Source organism: Peromyscus californicus, unplaced genomic scaffold (assembly GCF_007827085.1).
Source record: "Peromyscus californicus insignis strain IS unplaced genomic scaffold, ASM782708v3 Scaffold_10__1_contigs__length_136768540, whole genome shotgun sequence".
Classification (NCBI taxonomy): domain Eukaryota; kingdom Metazoa; phylum Chordata; class Mammalia; order Rodentia; family Cricetidae; genus Peromyscus; species Peromyscus californicus.
Window position 1 is genome coordinate 32,565,677 of NW_026294391.1, and position 19,448 is coordinate 32,585,124.

The 19,448-nt window shown below is 41.2% G+C and overlaps 2 protein-coding genes across 5 annotated transcripts in view; one reads left to right on the forward strand and one right to left on the reverse strand.

The window, feature by feature from the left end:
- The window catches only part of Cnksr2 (connector enhancer of kinase suppressor of Ras 2), a 236,486-nt gene extending 226,507 nt beyond the window's left edge, over positions 1 to 9,979 (forward strand). For all 4 annotated transcript variants that reach the window (XM_052729013.1, XM_052729087.1, XM_052729167.1 and 1 more), the window contains 2 exons: positions 4,615 to 4,829; positions 7,701 to 9,979. In XM_052729013.1, the coding sequence (XP_052584973.1) occupies positions 4,615 to 4,829; positions 7,701 to 7,916 (431 nt within the window). In that variant the 3' untranslated portion in view covers positions 7,917 to 9,979. The remainder of the gene's footprint in view (positions 1 to 4,614; positions 4,830 to 7,700) is intronic.
- On the reverse strand, positions 9,811 to 16,485 carry Klhl34 (kelch like family member 34). The gene has a single exon (XM_052729405.1). The coding sequence runs from the start codon at positions 13,102 to 13,104 to the stop codon at positions 11,182 to 11,184; it is 1,923 nt and encodes a 640-aa protein (XP_052585365.1). The 5' UTR covers positions 13,105 to 16,485; the 3' UTR covers positions 9,811 to 11,181.
- Between the last annotated feature and the right edge of the window lie 2,963 nt (positions 16,486 to 19,448).

Below are 19,448 nucleotides of genomic sequence, written 5' to 3' on the forward strand. Positions count from 1 at the left end.
GTAGGGAATCTTCTTTGGAATATTTTATTTATAAAGACAATTATCACTCCATTTGAATTTGTTGAGAGCATGAGGCATTATGGCAGATAGAGAATGGGAAATGCAAATGTGAATAACACAAATTCGCCTTACAGAAAAGCCACAATATAGATCTTGGAAGAAGAAACCATTAACATACAGGAAAAAGTAATGGGAATTTCCTCTCGAATTTTGTATCTCATCCTTTTCAGCTTCATTTTTTGTGTATATTTATAGCATAGAGTGATATAGACTAATAAATGTATGTAAATTATGAACAACACAAGTGTTTTAGCCTGTAAGTGTGTACAGTCACAAAAGTTTGGAAACCACTGAACCTAAATGCATAGACTGACTATCTTAACCAAAAATTTTGGAGCAATTGAGAAATACATTATGATCTGCTCATAAGTAGTTTCAAGACATTACAACAAACTAGTATTTTTCATTAGGTAATCTTTTGTTTGAGCTTCTCTTTATTTTTTTTACTACCTGATTATCATATGCAACCTGCAAAAAAAAACCCAATGAACTTTTGTAATATTCACTATATTCCTAGATTCCTAATATTTCATAGTGGACTATATATATTCATATATATACATATATATATATATATATGAATGACACCAAAGAGGGTCTTTTTTCACTCCTACCGAGTATGGCACAGCCAGAAATGATCATCCCTTGGCACAGAATACAAATTAATTGTTTAATTTTTACCTTCAATTTCACCAGTCAATGAAATTTTATATAATAAAAGGGACTTGATATGTGCTTTCTCCTCTAATAAAATGGAACTTTTTTTGATGTATGATCTGACACAGACATAATTTATATGCTACAAATGTAAATCCAATCTGGGGAAAATTTTATTCCTTCTTAGATCCAGATTTCGTGAATAAATTAGATGCCAATTAAAATGTCATTGCAGCAGTGATACACTTCCTCAATGGGAATCACAGAAGGTTCCTATATATGTCCTTTTATTTGAATGTGGTCTACACTTTGCCAATTTTCAGAAACATTCACTCAAATTGCAAAAGAGCTGGTTTTTAGCCAGTGTTCCAATGGCTGGACTGGCATATTGAAAGAAATTCAGTTGGGAAGCAGGCCTCACCAAGTGTTTGCCTCATCTTCCAAAGCAAGCTTCTTCTAATAGAAGAAAAAGCAAAGTTTAAGAAGAGAAAGAAGCCTTGAGGGAAATGTGAAGGAGATGAAGAAGAAGAGAAGAAACAGAAGAAACTAAAGGTGCTTTCATATTTTCAGTCGCAACAGTAGCCCTGTAGACTTAATTGACATTCATCTGAGAAAAACCAAGGAAACCAATTGAAAACTATAAACGAAAATAAAGGTCTGTTTTTGTCTTGAATGTTGAGTTCTGTGTTGTTTTGACTGTTGAGCACAGTGAATCAGATTTATAATGTGACTCTGCCCTTCACCCCCTTCCTTTGAAAATAAAAGGACTCTTTGTGTAGTCTTAAAGTGTTAAATACTTGGTGACATTTTGTGGTAGCCTGGCTTCTCAGTCCCTCATCCTTTCTCATTCCACTACTGTGTCTTGTGCAGTCTTGCATATGTTTGTGGTGTGTAGAGGACTAAGGGGGGACTTTCTTATGTCTGGTAGGAGCCACACCATCCAACTGCTATCCGTTAAAATGGTTCCGTGTTCTGTGTCATTGTGATTCATGTTCAGATGTGCTGCCTAGAGATAGGCCCATGCTTGGCTTTTTGTACAGCTCTCGTGCCAAATTCTTTGTGGAATTATGTTGTCTTTTGCTTGAATGCTTTTTCTCCCAAATAATGTTAAGAAGGGGCATGGGAGACTTTCACTTTTAAAATAGTTATTTATGTCATTTTTATATTTAATCTAGGCTTAGTCTTCTTAAAGTAAAACTTGGTTGAAATTGTATAAAAATTCAAGATTCTGCTCCAGCATTCGAAAATGTTAAAAGTTACGACAAAGGGACTGGCTAGAGATGAAGTTCAGTGATAGGATGTTTGCCTAGTATGTGCAAGATTCTTGATTTGATTCCCCAGCAGAGAGGTAGGGAGACAGAGACACAGAGACATAGAGATATAGATAATTAAGAACAAACTTGATCAAAATGTAACAAAATATATATGCCCTAGGGTATTAGGTAATATGAGAAAGATTTTCCTAAAATTAAAAAAAAATCACTTTGTGAAAATAAATCTGCCGTCCTTAAATTCTAAAACTATAATCTAGATCCTTTTTTTTCACCCTCTTTGTAGAACTGAAAAAGTAATAATATGTTGTGCCATCTGATACCTTAACTACTGTAATTCTCATCTACTAGGCCTCTTAGTGATACCCAACCCCCTACTCTCAAAAAATTACTTCTGCCTTTACATGCCATCTTGCCTTGAGGCAAATAGAGTAATTACTAAATAATTCCCCAGTGTCCTTTCCTGGATTATGATTTTATGAAATAGAATTACTGTGTTCAAATGTGTCCTCGTTTTTACAACACCATTTAGTGACCATAAGTTGCCATATGGTTTTGTTCCCTCCTCCTTCTTCCTAGGCATTCTCATTTGAAATGCTCTCTAATGACTCCATCTTGCTTTGACCTGGACAAGCCATTCTTTTCATGGGCTTCCAACCACTCATCCATCAAACTCCCCTATCTACTGCAAACATTCAAGAATGAACCAAGAGAAGTTTAAAAAGATTTTATTTAAAGGAATTTGTTATATGACACAATGATAACATGTTGACAGATGATAAGGGATTTTCTAGTGACAGATTGTAGCTATGCTCAGCTACTAACCTCGGGAGAAGAGCAAAAAGTTAAAAACAGAATTTAAACAAAACTGCTTTTTAATCCTAAAGGTCATCCCTTAAAAATTACAACATTATTTTAGACTTTGGGGACATTTTTAGGTATACTATTTTCAAGCATGTTTAGAGCATCCTTAGCATAGCCCAAGGGATGGGGTCCATAGTTTATACAAATTATGGGTAGAACTCATCACCCCATTAAGTGTTCTACCTCTGACATTCATCTTCTTTGCCAGAATGTGAGTACACAGAAATATTTTTGTGGAGTTCAACTTATGGAAATATTACTGTCTGTGTATAGTTTGTATCCAATGAGAAAGCTTTTCTATGAAAAGCTTAGTAATGTTTATTAAAAGATTGCATGCCAAGCATGAAATAAGTGTTTAGAATGCTGCATTTTAAGGGAGTCACACATTAATTGGCACCTTCAATTAAATACACACTTTAAATAATTAAATTCTAATTTCACCATTTATATGAGATTATGACCTTGAGCAAAGACCCCCTAATATAAAATGAATATCATATGAAATCATGAATGTTAGGTATTTATCCTACCACCTGACACAAATAAATGTTCATTAGTATTATTGTTAATTAAGGAATCTTCTTTTAAAACTGTATCCAAAAGCTTAAAATTTCATGAACCCTGGTGGAATGAATAGCATTCTATATTTATGCCTTGGGCCAGTATAAGAAGTATTCCTCAAATAAGATCCTACTGCTCCCCAAAGAAGAATCCTAGTTCATTTTTATTAGTTATATGACAAAGTGATATGATTATAATAGATATAACATCATTATTCAGACAGTTTTAAAGCAAGATGACACTTTCATTTGTTCATCTAGATTTAAAATCCATACTTGTGATTGTTTTAATTTTTCTCAGAAATACTTAAGTGGAGTATTTTCTTGTCAGAATTTTAAAATGTTATAAATTCTGTTAGTACATGTCAGATATTTCCTTATATTTGCTTATAAATATATCCATGTACTTCATTTTAATTTAATTTAAAACATTATTACTGCTGAGCATGATGGCTTATACATGTATTCCCAGCACTTGGGAGACAGAAGCAAAAGGAGTACCATGAATCTAAGGCCAGCCTCATGTGTTGCAGGGTGCAGCCTGGGCTAGGTAGTGAATTGCAGGCCACCCTGGCCTACATAGTAAGGTCCTGCCTGAAAATCAAAACATTATTTTTTATCATAACTTATCATCCGTTATATTGATGATGTATTAGGAATTGCTATGGCAGTCACATGAAATCTAATAATCTATTAAAAAACTGGACAATCTTAATCATATATATGCCAACCAATACCATTCCATCTTAGGAAGTCTGAAAAAAATGAAAATCATTCAGTATTAATTAACCAGGAGAACTCTATTAAATAGCATATCTGTGTATATTAATTATTGTCTTAAAATACTAAACTATATGAAGCAGCATTTCTATGTTATGTACATTTTATACTCTAATTCTTTGAACTCAAGATACGTGTGATTATTTTTCTCTCAAGAGGCTATCGTTGAATCATAAATCCTATTTAATCCTTCTAAAACAATTGGCTGCCCATAGCTATCTAACCCAATCTACCTAGCATCTGTGAGGTATTTTGGTTTACTTTATTTTATTTTACTTATTAGAGATATTTAAGTATTAGACTGTTTTCCTAATCATTCATTAGACTGTTTTTCAGATAATCACATTTTTAGAAGATTTTTCAAACTACAAAATCACTTTATTAAACTGCATATCTGTCTCTTTCCCTCTCCTTTATCCCAGTCCCACCTCATCTCGCAGGTGAAAATCGGGAAGAAAAATTAGGAGACTCCCTGCAAGATTTGTACAGGGCACTGGAGGAAGCCAGTCTGTCACCAATAGGAGAACATCGCATTTCAACCAAGATGGAATACAAGCTATCCTTTATCAAAAGGTGTAATGATCCCGTGATGAATGAAAAACTGCACAGGCTGAGAATTCTTAAAAGCACTTTAAAGGTAAGGGAGGAAATGGACAGATACATTCCTTTGGGGTGATTCATTCTTGAATTGAAACTAGATTGCCAGATACTATAAAAGTTAAGTGGTGCAAAATAGGGAGCTAGAGGAAGGAAAAAGGAAATAGGAAGAACCTGCAGCAGAGTGCTGGGAAGGGAATCCTGTCGATTATATTTGCGGAAGTCCTAAGTCGCTGACTAAATGCTACATGACTTAGTTTTAGAAGAAAACAGGATGTGGTTAAGACTTTCTTCTCAAAATGTAGGGTTACTGCTACTCCTTAGTCCTTTGATTCCTTAAGAGAAGTTTACCATGTCATATATATATTTATCGAAGATAGTAGAGGCACATGGTATGCGTGTAGAATGTGTAAAGGGCTTGAAATGTTCCGTGAATATTTCCTGCATAAGCTTCACTCCACATATGTAGAGACTGCATAATTGTTCTGTATACTTGATCAGTTCCTAACACACATATTACCTTCCCAATATATACTTCTGTAAGTGATTAACAGTGTTTTCATTCTTCTTGTGCCACACCTAGATTGGGAAGCAGGTGGTAAGGACATCTTACAAGCTACCTGAACAGGGCCTGTACCACATAAAAAGATATTTGAAAACAAAATATCTAGAAGAAGAATCATACAGAATGTGTAGCACAGTAATTCCAAAAAAAAAAATGTCAAAGGGCTTCCTTGAGGAGTGTTTTAAATCCACAGCATCCTCCTAAGAAGGTAGTATTGGAATAGAGATGAGTACTAAATAGATAAATGCAGTAGAAAAATCGATGATTTGAAGCATTTTCAGGTAATAACAGCCAAGGATTCAGAGTTACTTAACTCAATGGTATTTGTATAAGTGCACAGAACAATGAATGGACTTTGGTAGCTAATACCACAATTCTAGGGAGAGCTATAATAGTCATAAGAGTAATTCTACTGATTCTACTGACCAACTCTATTCTGAAGATATCCTCACCTTCCTAACTTATTTTGGTTTTGCCTTCTTTGGTTGAATTTTTTTCATACAACTTATTCCGATCATGCTTTTCCTCTCTTCCAACTCCTCCCAGATCCTCTATACCCTGTCTCTGTCTCTGTCTCTGTCTCTCTGTCTCTCTCTGTCTCTCTCTCTCTCTCTCTCTCTCTCTCTCTCTCTCTCTCTCTCTCTCTCTAACCAAAAAAAAACCAAGAAATACAAAACAAAAGCAAATCTGAAACCGAAATATACAAGCAAAAGACAAATAAGACAAAAAGAAGTTCAAACCATGCAATATGAGACAAAAGGTCTGCAGAAATATTGAGTTCATTTTGTCCCTCCCCTCTTTGCCATATGTGAATATCTTAAATACCTGCTCCTTGTATGCTGTCTCTGTCTCTGTCTCTCTCTCTGTCTCTCTCTCTCTCTCTCTCTCTCTCTCTCTCTCTCTCTCTCTCTCTCCTTCCCTTTACTTCCTACTTCCTTTTCTCTCTTATCTTTTTTGTTTTTTTGTTTTTTTTTTTTTTTTTTGGTTTTTTGAGACAGGGTTTCTCTGTGTAGCTTTGCGCCTTTTCCTGGAACTCACTTGGTAGCCCAGGCTGGCCTCGAACTCACAGAGATCTGCCTGGCTCTGCCTCCCGAGTGCTGGGATTAAAGGCGTGCGCTACCACTGCCCGGCTTCTTTTCTTATCTTTTATTCACTATAAGTATTCTACAATATTTTTGTCCTATGACAATTAATATGAGCCTCTGTAAATGTTGGGTTCAAGAAGAATCAATGACTCACCAAATACATGGTGCTGTTTTTGACTCTCCTGCTCTTCTAAGACAAGGAAAGACAATGAAGAAAGTCACTAAGAAGAAATGTCCCTTGCTGGTTCAAAAGTGGGGAGAAGCTATAGAACCCTGTACTTTGGGGCTTAGAAAAGTAATGTTATAAAAATCTTTCATTACAGAGAAATACATGAACAAGCCCAAAATTAGATCTTGGATCCCACCATAGGTAACTCCCAGAATCACCAGTCCCATACCTATTTAGTATCTTGTCTCCTTACTGGCCAGAGCAGCTTCTTAGGCATAATATTGTCTTCTTTCCCTCCAAACTCTGACACAGGTGTGCCTTTTCACTCCTGCAGAACATTTCCAGGATTCCCTAAGCCTTCTGTTAGATCCATAAAAGACAGGACTGGTTTTCTCAAACTGTCCTAATCCTTTCTCCATATTACCTTCCACAGGAGAAATTCTCTTCTTCTACATTTCATGCTTGTGCCTTTGAGAGTTATACCCATATAGTCATACCAAAATGAAGCTTAGTCGTCAGCTGAATCCCAGCCTATAAAATGAAATGGACTATTCATTCTCAGGTCCCAGTGTTATGGGAAGGGCTCCATAATAGTTCCAGGGCAAGAATTCTGTATTTGCAGCAACAGGGGGCTGCTTCCTCCCACTGGGGCATGAGGAGTTTACCATAATGAAGGAAGAGTAACTTGAGAGATATACAGTGGTAAGTCCACTTGGTGACAGAGATAGGATGTTACAGAGACATCAGAGAGAGAGAGAGAAAAGCTTCTTTTCAGGTGTTTAAAGAAGGTTTGAAGAAAGGAGAGACTTTTAAGCTGGATCTTACAACTTGAGGAAGGTTTTCTTAAAACATGAAGGTTTCCATAAGCACAGATGGCAAATAGGAAAGGCCGAGAGTAAATCAGACAACAAGCAATCCAAGACATAGCACTGAGTTAGAAAAAGATACAGCATGATTTTAGTCTAAATAACTGAATGTGAGCATATCGAATCTGTCTCTTAGAAGTTTCTGGATTTATTGGCTCACTGACTTGTTTCAAATTTCAATAAAAGTTCACCTCCATCATAACTATTGAATTCTTTTGCTTTTCAGGCCAGAGAAGGGGAAGTAGCCATTATTGATAAAGTCCTAGACAATCCAGACTTGACATCTAAAGAATTCCAACAATGGAAGCAGATGTACCTCGACCTTTTCTTGGATATCTGTCAAAACACCACCTCAAATGATCCACTAAGTATTTCTTCTGAAGTAGATGTTATCACTTCCTCTCTAACACATACTCATTCATACATTGAGACACATGTGTAAGTGCATTCTGACTTGAGGCCATCTAGTACCTGCTGGTACTCTGAACAAGTACATGAGGTAGTTTTTTTATTAATGTGTTGGACACTTGACAAGCTATACTTTAATGTTACCAAACTATATGAAACAAAGCATACATGGTCACATTACCACTGTCTTTAATGAGCATTTGTATGTTTTATATGCAGTCAGTGCTCAGCTTATGTTTACCATGTGCAAAATCAACTATCTTTAATGACTTAAATTAACTTTTACAAACAATTCTAAATACAGGTGATCTTCAAATAGAAAAACCCCAAAAAGGCAGTTTTCTATCTGAAATCATCTTTTCTCCCTTTAAGTTAATTTTCTATAAATGATACTTCAAACGTAAATCACAATTTTTTCAGGTGCAGACATCCTTGTGGGTGGGAAAGAATTTAAACCTTTTTATATTTATTAAAATGTTCTAAGAATTTTCTTAAACATTGCACAAAGTTTAATGCTGTAGTTTTATTTTTGTGAAATGTAGGTGCGTATGAAAGAGTTAAGCAAACTAGAAGAGCATCAACATAAGAAAAGTTCAGGTAGCTAATATCCGTCTTAATAGTCTATTAACTTGTGCTAACTGGTTAATGGAGGTACTCTTCCAAATCTATGAGAACACTGCATGGTGTATCAGGGCAAAGCTTTGTAAGATGTTTTTGTAACTAAGACCAAAATTGAAGATAGAGCTGCTTTATTTTCTTGGTTTAAATCTTCCTTTATTTTTGTAGTGATGAAATGCTGATTGTGTACAGAAGAATTTAAGAATGGATTTTTTTAAAACAGACTTAACTCACCCAGAAAGGCAGCTAACAGCTATACATACATACATACATACATCTATATATATATATACATAATTTCAGCCCAAACTCATGGTTTTTGAACTCTTAACTCTTAAAAGACAAGGTATACACTGAAATGAGTCAATTTTCCAGGCAGTTTCCAATTTTCCCTTGGTCTGTTAACTAAACTCCTGTAATTATACATCAGGCAGGGAAGTAAAATACATTTAGTCATCACAGATAGAAGTTACAGTAGAGAAAACAATGGTGACAAATGTTAATAGACTTCTCTGCTAAGGAACAGAGAATGGCAGTCATTCAGGGAGTCATTCCTTTGAGTGACCTGAGATTAAGCACTCAGAGGTTTTTCCTAGAGTCCTGAACTGTTTATAGAGTGGATGGAGTCTAAGAAAAGTCCTCTTCATATATTGCCATTTCTATGTGTCTAGTTTTGGAAAGTGACCACAGCATGAAAGTGACTTGCTGCTTTTTAGTGTGTGGCTGCATAATGTACAAGTCACAATTTGCTGTTTTTCCAGGAGGAAGAGACCCTCCTTTACTATTCTATATCCTAAAATCTACTTCTGATCAGCTTTATCCTGTTGCCTGTACAGCTCAGTGAATGTACTTATATCTCTAAGAGTTCAGATATATGCCAGTGAATATTTTTGCTGTAGAGAAGAAAGTAAAACCTACACAGTGGGATCTTTTTCTTTGCTTTTGAAATCACATTAAATCACTATCGTTTTGCAGACTTTGCACAACTGTACAGGAGAGTGGCCTTTCTACAGCACATTTTCAGTAATCCTATATTTAGTCAAATGGATGAGAAACCACACATTAATGTTTGTATGGAATTTTGGGTCCAGTGTAATATTTTTATCATTGAAAAAAAAAACCCTATTTGTAAAAACATTTATTTACTGCATGGTTATTGACACACATTAAATTTGTGGGATTTCGTGTATGTAAAAGAGAGAAAGAGAGAGAAAAAAACAAACAAAAAAACCCTCTTGTCATAAAATGAAGTGTGCTTGTTACAGTTGTTTAGGCATATTGATGTTTACTAGACCAATGTGTATCTTCACTTAAAAATATCTGTAAATGATGGATGTGTCACGTATACAGTGGACAAACAGCCTCCAAACAACAAGCAGTTGGTGGGAAAACTAGCTCTGCTGCTAGTAAGCGGCTTCTACTTTTGTAAAGTCAGCTGCTACTTGACTGGTAAAAATTAAACTAATGAATTTTACAGGACTCGTGACTAGCCTAGCATGAAAGAGACCTTTTAACACTATATATCTGTACATTTTATTGCATTAGTTTCAAATCTAGGAGAGAGGCAGCACTATAAACTGAAGTCAAATAAATCCAGCTCTTACTGAACCCTTATAAAGCCCAACTTTATTCATGCAGAGGGCTTGCCACATTTCTCTGTGATCTAATCACACAGCCACCCTCACTACCACCACCCCACTTACAAGTTCTCACTTTGCCACCTCACTGGTAGCACAAGCCAGAAGTAACACCTGTTCGGAGCTTACCAAGGTCTCCTGTGAGACCTTGAAAACTCAAGCTAAGCTGTCTTCCCACTGGCCTGACATGACCATGTAGACTTCACCTACTCATTCCTTTTCTGTGAGCCTTTGGGGGATGGAGGGAGCAAACCAAAAAGAAGCTCATTTTCTTTTGACAAATGTAGCATTTTGTGGTTAAGGGTTGCTGAAGTATGTCTAAACTATAAAGCTGCCTCTAGCCAGTGTGAAAGCAGATGGGGAAAGAACAGAAGAAAAAATTCAAAATTAACTAAGAATAGTTTCTCACAGAAATGCTTTTTCCAAGATTTTTTTCCTTCTCAGTTCCGTATCGATATGAAACTGTTAGAACAGATCTATAACCGTGGCCCTGCACCATAAAAATCATTCTCCTCCGTACAACTGTTCCACGCCATTTAAGCAAGGCTCTCATGCACACGCGTGCGCGCATGCACACACACACACACACACACACACACACACACACACACACTCACAACTTCATCAGGTAATACTGTCTTGTGGGACTATTACAGCTGTTATAGCCAACAATTTTCTGTGATTTGTGTGTAACTAATCGTACTTTTTTAGAGGGAAGTCATGAAAGTAATCCCCGGCACCTGGAAAACACTTTCGGGAGGGCAATAAGGTCCTATTTTACTTCCAAATTCCACCTCTAGCCAAGGGTGAGTCTCTGAAAACGCTGTAATTGACTAAAGCTGTTCCATATCACTGCGTCTGACCTTTCCTAACTGCCATTCGGTTAAAGGGGAATAGTTATTCTTTGGCCAAAGTCATGTTTGCCTCCTTACCCTTCAGAACTTGTCTATCGGAGTCCCAATCTTGGTGGGGGTGAGGCTTAGCTCTGCAGGCAAAGTCAAGAACAACTTTCTCTTGGCTCCCCTGAAGACTGGACTCACCTGTTCAACTCAACACTAAATCTAGTCCCTCCCCAGGCTCTCCCTCCCTTTTCTCCTCCCCACCCTCTGCCAGCTGCAGCACTGCGCACCGAAGGCCACTCCACGCCCAGGGCAGCACACAGCCTATGTCCTCCCAACGGTCCAGGTCAAGGTCATAGCCCACTACGTTACAGGTTGGCACCTGCCGTGAATCCCGCCACTTGAGACCACCCAGCAGCAGCACTGTCTCTTCTACCACAGCAAGTCCATAGCAGAATCGGTCGTAAGGTAGTGACCGCAACCGAGTCCACTGGTCTGTGCTGGGGTCGTAGCGTTCGATCTCGGAGAAGGGCTCATATCTTCCTAAAAAGGCAAACACTGCACCTCGCAGCACCGCAAGGTAATGCCCATAGCGAGCTGTGCCCATGGGTGCCCTCTTACTCCATGCCCTCTCTCCGGGGCTGAGGGAATACATATCCCGGAGGCTGCTTGTACCTCCTTCTCCTCTCCCTGCCTTGCCCCCGGAGATGTACACAACACCGTGGTCCCCAACGGCACCCGCGTGACCGTGCAGTGCCCGAGGCAGCTCCCCAGCTGCCATCCAGCGGTCCCTGCGCAGGTCGTACATCTCCACCGAGGCCAGTGCCTCGCCACAGGAGCCCAGGCCCCCAACGGCCAGGAGACTGTCGCCTACCACTCCACACCAGAAGTAGGCCCGCGCTTCTCGCATGGCGGGCACCTCTGTCCAAGTGTGGAAGCGCGGGTCATAACGGTGCACTAAGGCCGTGACCGACCTTGGGCCGTCTGCCAGGGAGCTAGATGGACTGCCAGAAAGGCTCTCCCCTCCGAGGACAAATAGGAAGTTGCCCATGGTACACACACTGTGGCCTAGCAGTGGTGTGGGCAGCCGTGTCAGGCTGCGCCAGCTGTGGTTGTACACGTCGAAGGACACCACATCCTGGGTGAGCTCCCACTCTTTCTCCTCCATCTCTTCCTCCTCTTCCTCCAGTTCAGGTGCAGGGCGCTGATTCCTAACTACCTCTGGTAGGACCACAATTTCCTCAGTAACAGTCTCTCTAGCTCTGAGACCACCAACCAGCAAGATGCGGGTCTGGGGACTCCGAACACTAGTCTGTTCTACCTGCAGGAGCGGCTGGCGGGAAGGTGTTGTGTGGTAATTGAGGGCCTGAATGATGAGGTCCTTGATCCTGGTAGGTAAAGTAAGTCCCGATCCTGAGTACACACGCCTCAGTACAGCTGTGGGCACCAAGCCAAAGCGGATACATCCAAGCAGTGTTGAACTGTGAGCCAGGCGCTGTGTTGCGGGCTCCTGCCTTAGCCAGGCTAGTGCCAGGCCCAGCAGCCGCGTCTCAACCACCTGTGCCATGTCAGGGGCACTCAACACAACCTTCATTGATACAGGGTTGAGTTCCAACAGCCCCGAAGGGCCAGCGCCCATCAGTAGCAGCTCCCGCAGGTGGCGCACGATGCAGCGCTCCGCTGCACCCAGGGTGCGAGCCAGGCCAAAGCGAGCAGCCACATTGGCAGTGAAGCAGCAATTCTCTGGGGCAAGCTGACGCTCCAGGTAGTGGCTACACAGCCCCAAGGCCTCCGTGACTTGCAAGTAGCTGGCTGCCTCCAGGGTGTCCTCCACAGTGTCCATGGAGAGGGGCAGCCAGGCGGTGTAGATGAAGTCCAGCAGGCGCTGCAGGCCAGTAGCAGAAGGCACATGCAGGTGAATTACATGAGCCCGTGATTCCTGAGTGTGACTCTTGAACAGGGCCCTGAAGTAGTCGCTGGAGCATGCCAGAAGTGACCTGTGTGCTGGAAACTCACTGCCCTCGGCCTCCAGTGTCACGTCGCACAAGAAGCCCTCAGCACGTAGGGCCTGGTAGCCTGTGAGAAGAGAGCTGCCGTGAGCTTTGCAGTAAGACAGGAAGTAACTCATGATGCCCAAGGCGGGAAGCTGAAATGGAGCCAGCTAGGCGGGGCTGGAGGCATCCCGTGGCACCGATTCCCACCTCCGCTGTCCAGCTGCAGAGCCCCCAGCAAAGGCCGATTTTTGCCTGCTCAGCTTAAAACCTAGGATTCCTTCATCCAGATCTGGCAGTTGTTCGGTGCCTGTCTCAGACAACAAATGCTCTAGAGACAATATCCGGAAGTCTCTAATAGCAGAAGGTGTGGATTTCCGAGTCTTCTCGGTATTACCAGGCTTGGCTTCAGCTGCAGCTGAGCATGGCAGCGCGTTGCCCAAAGCCTCTTCCCCTCCACAATTTGGGGAGCCCACACTTGCACGCCACGGGAGGCGGTGGCCTGCACCATCACCCGAAGAGGTCGGTCTGACAGTGCACCAGCGAGGGTGCTGGATCTCCAACAGGACAGATGAGTGGATGTGGCCCTATTGTGGGTGCTCCAGGGGTGCAGGATGGTGGTTCTGAATTCCCGGCCATGGAGCAGAAGGACCTGTTCTGTGGACACCCGCGCAGTCCGAAGACAACTGGCTAGGGGGCTGGGTGTGAGCTTGTTCTGAGAAGAGGATCAAATCAAAGCCCGTGGCATTGGGGGGAGCGCAGGTCAGCGTAGAAGGTTGGAAGCGTGATTGGGCGCGCTGCACATAACATGCCGGTAGCTCACAGTGACAGGAATAGTGCTCGCCTTGGCTCACTGGCGCGCGGCGACCCGACCCGCCCTGCGCCCCAGCTGCTGGCTGCATATTGCCCAGGGGCCCGGCAGGAAGCTTCCTGAGCCAGGGCACTGACTTCTGTGACCCGACTGGCCTTCAGTGACCGCGGGGGGGGGGGGGGGGGGGGGCAGAGGGTCCCCTGGAACACTGAGCAGGATGACGTGGGGGAGCTCACAAAGGACCTGAGAGTCCCTAGGGACTCTCAGCCTGGTGATGCCTTGGGAGGTGTGTCTGGCTGAGCAGGACCAGAGAGCTCTTGGTGCCCCTATGCCTGAGAAAGAAGCCCCAAACTCCACTTTCGGCTTTGAATGTGTCCTAATTAGTCGGGAGCAAAGGGGATTAAGTGGCGATTTTGTGCACTGACACCTAAGAGGAGGCCTCAGCTCAGAGAAGACTCTAGCCAGAGCTAAGAGGGAACCCCAGTCTCTGGGCCAGATTCTCATGCCCCCTCACCTGCACTCACCCATGTGAGATTCAGGGGCCTGTGCCTTTCCTAAGGCAGGCGGAGTCTCCCAAGCTGCCTTGTTTCACATTCCACAGAATTTGCTCCCACCCTCCCCCACCCCCCACCTTCTGACCCCAGAGGAGATCTCTTTGGTATTCTTGTGGATCCTATCTCTTTGCAACACGGAGAAAGAAGTTGTAACTAACTTGAGTTGTCTATTTTTGAGTGGCAACGCCTCAAAAAAAAAAATCCTTCTAGTTTTCTCTGATTTTCCAGGCTGTGATGTAACATCTAGCATCTGACCGTGGGGGGCCAGAGGGTCCCCTCAAACACTGAGCAGGATGGCGTGCCCTATGCCTGAGGATGCCTGCTGCATCCTCAATGCCATGACAAGATAATGGACAGTAGAGTCGCAAAACTCAGGAGAGCTGTGGTTTCTAGGGCCCCTACACACAATGTTATTTTTATAAGAAACACCCAACGCAGAAATGATGGCAGAGACCCCTGTCCATCGCCTGCATCCTGCTCTGGTTTTACGAACTCATTAAGTGCTCTTTCTTGCCAATTTGGAGGTTTCTGTTTCGTTTTGCTTTCAGCTACAGTTCCTTTTCCAGGCTTTCAAAAGCAGCCCCGCCCTCCTCCCCCAGCAGTCTGTTCTAGATGAGTCTTTCAGGGTTGTATTTCATAGAAGAAAAAAGTCCTAGGAAGGATAAAACGCTGTCGTTTCCTGCTTGGCCAGCCATCAGTTCTTATAAGGTCTCTGATTACATGCAATTATTTAATTTCATAAAATATTAGTAAAAAAATTCTGTGGGGCTGAAGAGATAGCTCAGCACTTAAGAGCACTTGCTGCCCTTGCTGTTGTCCTGGGTCCAGTTCCCAGAACCCACATGGTGGCTCACATCCATTTGTAAGTCCAGTTCCAAAGAATCCAACAACCTCTTCTGGCCTCTGTGCAAGCACACAAGTTGTACAAAGACATACATGCAGGCAAAAACACTCAGACATCTAAAATAAAGACAAATCTTTTAGAAAGTGATTCTGCTGCCAAAGATAGAATTGAGTTATAACTTAAAGTGCCAAATTATAGAGTGTAGGTAGGGGCTGGAGTTGTACTCCTTTAACTCTAAAAAAATGTTCCAACAGAAATTCCTGCCATTACAAGTACAATAGATTCAGGGAGAGTGTTGTTCCTTTGGAGATGGAAGACACTATTAAAATGATTGGTTCAAAAGGGAAACATAAACCCTGTCTCGAAAAACCAAAAAAAAAAAAAAAAAAAAAAAAAGGGGGGGGAAACATAAACTTGGTGTGGCGTCACATGCCCTTAGTCTCAGCACTCAGGAGGCAGAGGCAAGTGGATCCCTGAGTTTGAGGCCAGCCTGGTCTACAGAGCAAGTTCCAGGCCAGCCAATGGTGCACAGTGCGACCCTGTCTCAAAAAAAGTTTTTTTTAAGTGAAATATGACTATGATTCATTTTACACAATTCTCCATTTTAAATCTAAATGCCCTTCACTCAACCTAATTAAATTTTGCTAGAAGGAATTTGGGGGATCATTAAGCCAAACCTTGGCCCTTTCCTCCAAAATCACATTTTTCCTTTTATACAAATATGCCAAACAAGCTCCAGACAGAGTATGGTTTGTCTGAATGCCTTGAATATTGAGTTAGAGAGTTTGGTCAAGAATCCAGGGTTCCTTTCCTGCTATATATTATGTAACCTCATATATGATAAAAATCAAATCATGCAACACACTTTACTTAAAAGGTGATAAAGTACATTTACCATTTTACTAACTTAAGATTTGAGTGTGGTTTTTTGAACAGCACATTGTTCATACCTGTATTAACTCACATCCATCAGAACTGCTCATCACTGTGCATTTGTATTCAAGATGTCACATTACAAAGAAAAGATGACTGTGGAAAGATCTGAAACTCTTACCATCGAAATAATGTGTTTACTGCTGGCCCAACCTAACATGTTTTGCCAGTGAAGAGGTGATGATGTGTGTTAACTGAAGACATTTTTACATTATGTGTGCTTGTAAGACCTTGTTTAGAAAATGTAACTGTCAACCCAAGAAAATCATTGTCATTTGAGTAATGGTTATATAGTGTTAGTATTTTTATTTCTGTGCAATATTAAGTAATATTAAATAAAAAATTTAGTCTCTCTGTGTTTAAATTGTGGTAGATGTGTGTCTTAAATTGACATCTTGGGCCATTCCTTAAATGGATACTGTATAAACAAAAGAAAGCCATTGTTCATAGTTATGGAAGCTGGAAGTCAACATTCAAGGTACCAGCACATTCAGTGTCTAGGGAAGACTCTACTGTGTAGAGATGGTGCCTTCTTGCTGCATCTTGCATGGCAGAAAGACAGAAAGTATTAATCCTATCACCAAGGCAGAGCCCTAGTGACCTACTCACTTCCCAGAGGCCACAATTCTCAAAGATATTACATTGGATATTAACTTTCTACATGTAAATTTTGAGAGAACACATATATTCTGACCAAAACAATAGGGTTTCCCAGAAGCTTGCCTTGTAATCCAGCTTTCACATACAGTGGTGAGTAGATCTGATGGAATGTCGATATGGTCATTCGGTTGAAAATATCTCCTTATGAGTTATCCTCCCCCTACTAGACTGTCAACTCCTCAGAGCAGGGGCTGTTTCTTGGACTTAGTATCTGCAGCCCTTGTCTTGGTCATTGCCACAAGCAGTGTTGTGTTGAACAGATGTAGGGAAGGAGAAAGTCTTGTTTTCCTCCTTTTTACACAGCAAGGGTAAGACATATACCAGTAAGGCCGAGAGAACCAAATGAGTGACCATACGTGGCTCTGGCTGTGGGGTCTGGTGGACCTGAGCCTTCTGAAAAGAAATTAATACCTTGTCCAACATCTAGTGCTGCAACTGCGACCCCAACTCTTTAACCGGACCAAACCTACATGGCTCTCACATGCAGTCACATGCACTACTGCCCACCTTACTCAGACACAGGGTGCCCCAAGTACACTAGCCATAGCCCATGTTCCATTTGGTATGGTTGAGCTTCTTCTGAGAGCCTAGCTCTTCAGCCCAGCATACCCATTGGAACTCTACTATTTTCTCTGAACCCTTCACCAATTAGTCAGGCCTGTGAACTGCTGTTGCCAATCCGCTCCATCTACCTTCATCTCTGTAAGAAAACATAGAACTAAATCTCTACAAGCAGCCTTCTCAACCCCACATCCAAGCTGCAATGCTACTCACCCACAGCACTCTACCTGCCCTGAGTTGACCTGTTAGAAAAAAATCTAAATTTCATAGTTGTCATCTCTAAAATAATTACACATTTAAAAAAAATACAGGTACAATGGACACTGAAAATGTTTTACTTATTTGAGGTGAGTAAATGATTCAGCCTGTAAAGTGCTTGATACACAAGCATGGGAACCCAAGTTTAGAGCCTCAACATCCATATGAAAAACTGGGCCTGTTGGTGTGTTCCTGAAATCATAGTGCTGGGGATGTCAAGAGAGGAGGATCACTAGACCTCACTAAGGGCTAGTCTTTCTGAATTGGTGAACACAAGGTTCAGTGAGAAACCCTTTCTCTAAAAATAATGTGAGAGCAATCAAGAAAGCAACTTGACATGAACCTCTGGCCTCGACACACATACATGTGCACATACCTACATGAACACATGCATATACCACACACACCAAAAAATGTTATAAAAATGTATTGTGATCATTTGGGTAGCAAATTTAAGATACAATTAAGGTGATTTATAATTAATATATACAATACCACCCAATCCATCCATCTAAAGGTTACCAAAGGCAGTGTCTCTTTCTCATCTGCCATCACTGGTTCCTTTCAATTCAAATATGCTTCCTTCCAGCACATGGTTTCTGGCAACCTCTATGGAAAGCCTATTATTAGAAATTGACACATTAAGTTTATTGTGAAAATACAATAATAAACAGTAACACACATGCAGTAGAAAGAAAAAACTCATATATTGCTGTCATATTTTTCCTGAGACTATTTTTGTGTCTATGGAATTTATTTTATCTTTGGAATATGCAATTCCAGGGAAAAAAAGGGTGTGTGTGTGTGTGTGTGTGTGTGTGTGTGTGTGTGTGTGTGTGTGTGTCTGTGTGTGTCTGTGTGTGTGTGTGTGTGTGTGTGTGTGTGTGTGTGTGTGTGTGTGTGTAAGAGAAAGAAACAAAGACAGAGACAGACAGAATCATGAGTGATGTTGTCATTCTAGCCCAGCCTAAGAGTCCTGGACTCCAGTTACAATATGATCCATGTTGCTGTAAATCAAGTATCTTAAATTTTGTGAGCCATCATTTTATTATTTTTAAAAAGATAGTAACTCAACATTCACACCATTATTAAAATAAGAGAGAAGTGAGTGTGAAGGGAGTGTCTGGGAGTCTGAGTGTCTCTGGGGGTCTAGCACAAGAGATGGGTTTTTTTTCTCTTCTCCATCTCTTAAATAAAGCCTTATGAAAACTCACAATACCAGGGCTGGGGAGATGGCTCAGAGGTTAAAAACACTTGCTGCTCTTTCAGAGGACCAGAGTTCAATTCCCAGCACCCACATGGCAGCTAACAACCATTTGTGTCTCCACTTCCACTGGCTCTGATGCCCCCTTCTGAATTCTTTGGGCCCTGTATGCACTTGGTACACAGATAAGGCAAGTATATCTATTATGTACAGGCAAGTCCTGTGTCATAGGGTTTCTGTTGCTGTGAAGAGACACCATGACCATGGCAACTCTTATAAAGAAAACATTTAATTGAGATGGCTCACTTACAATTCAGCAGTTCAATCCATCATCATCATGGTGGGACATGGTGGCATGCAGGCAGATATGGTAATGGAGAAGTAGCTGAGAGTCCTACATCTCGCAGGAAACAAGAAGTGGTCTGAGTGTACCACTGAGGGAAGTTTGAGCAAAAGAGGCCTCAAAATCTGCACCCAGAGTGACAAACTTCCTCTAACAAGGTCACACATCCTAATAGTGCCACTCCCTTTGGGGGCCATTTTCTTTCGAACCACCACATCCTGGTACATAAAATAAAAATAAATACATCCTTTAAAAAAAATAAAGAAAGCTATCTCACAGTACCATATCAAAAGAATGCATCAAAGTAATGGTT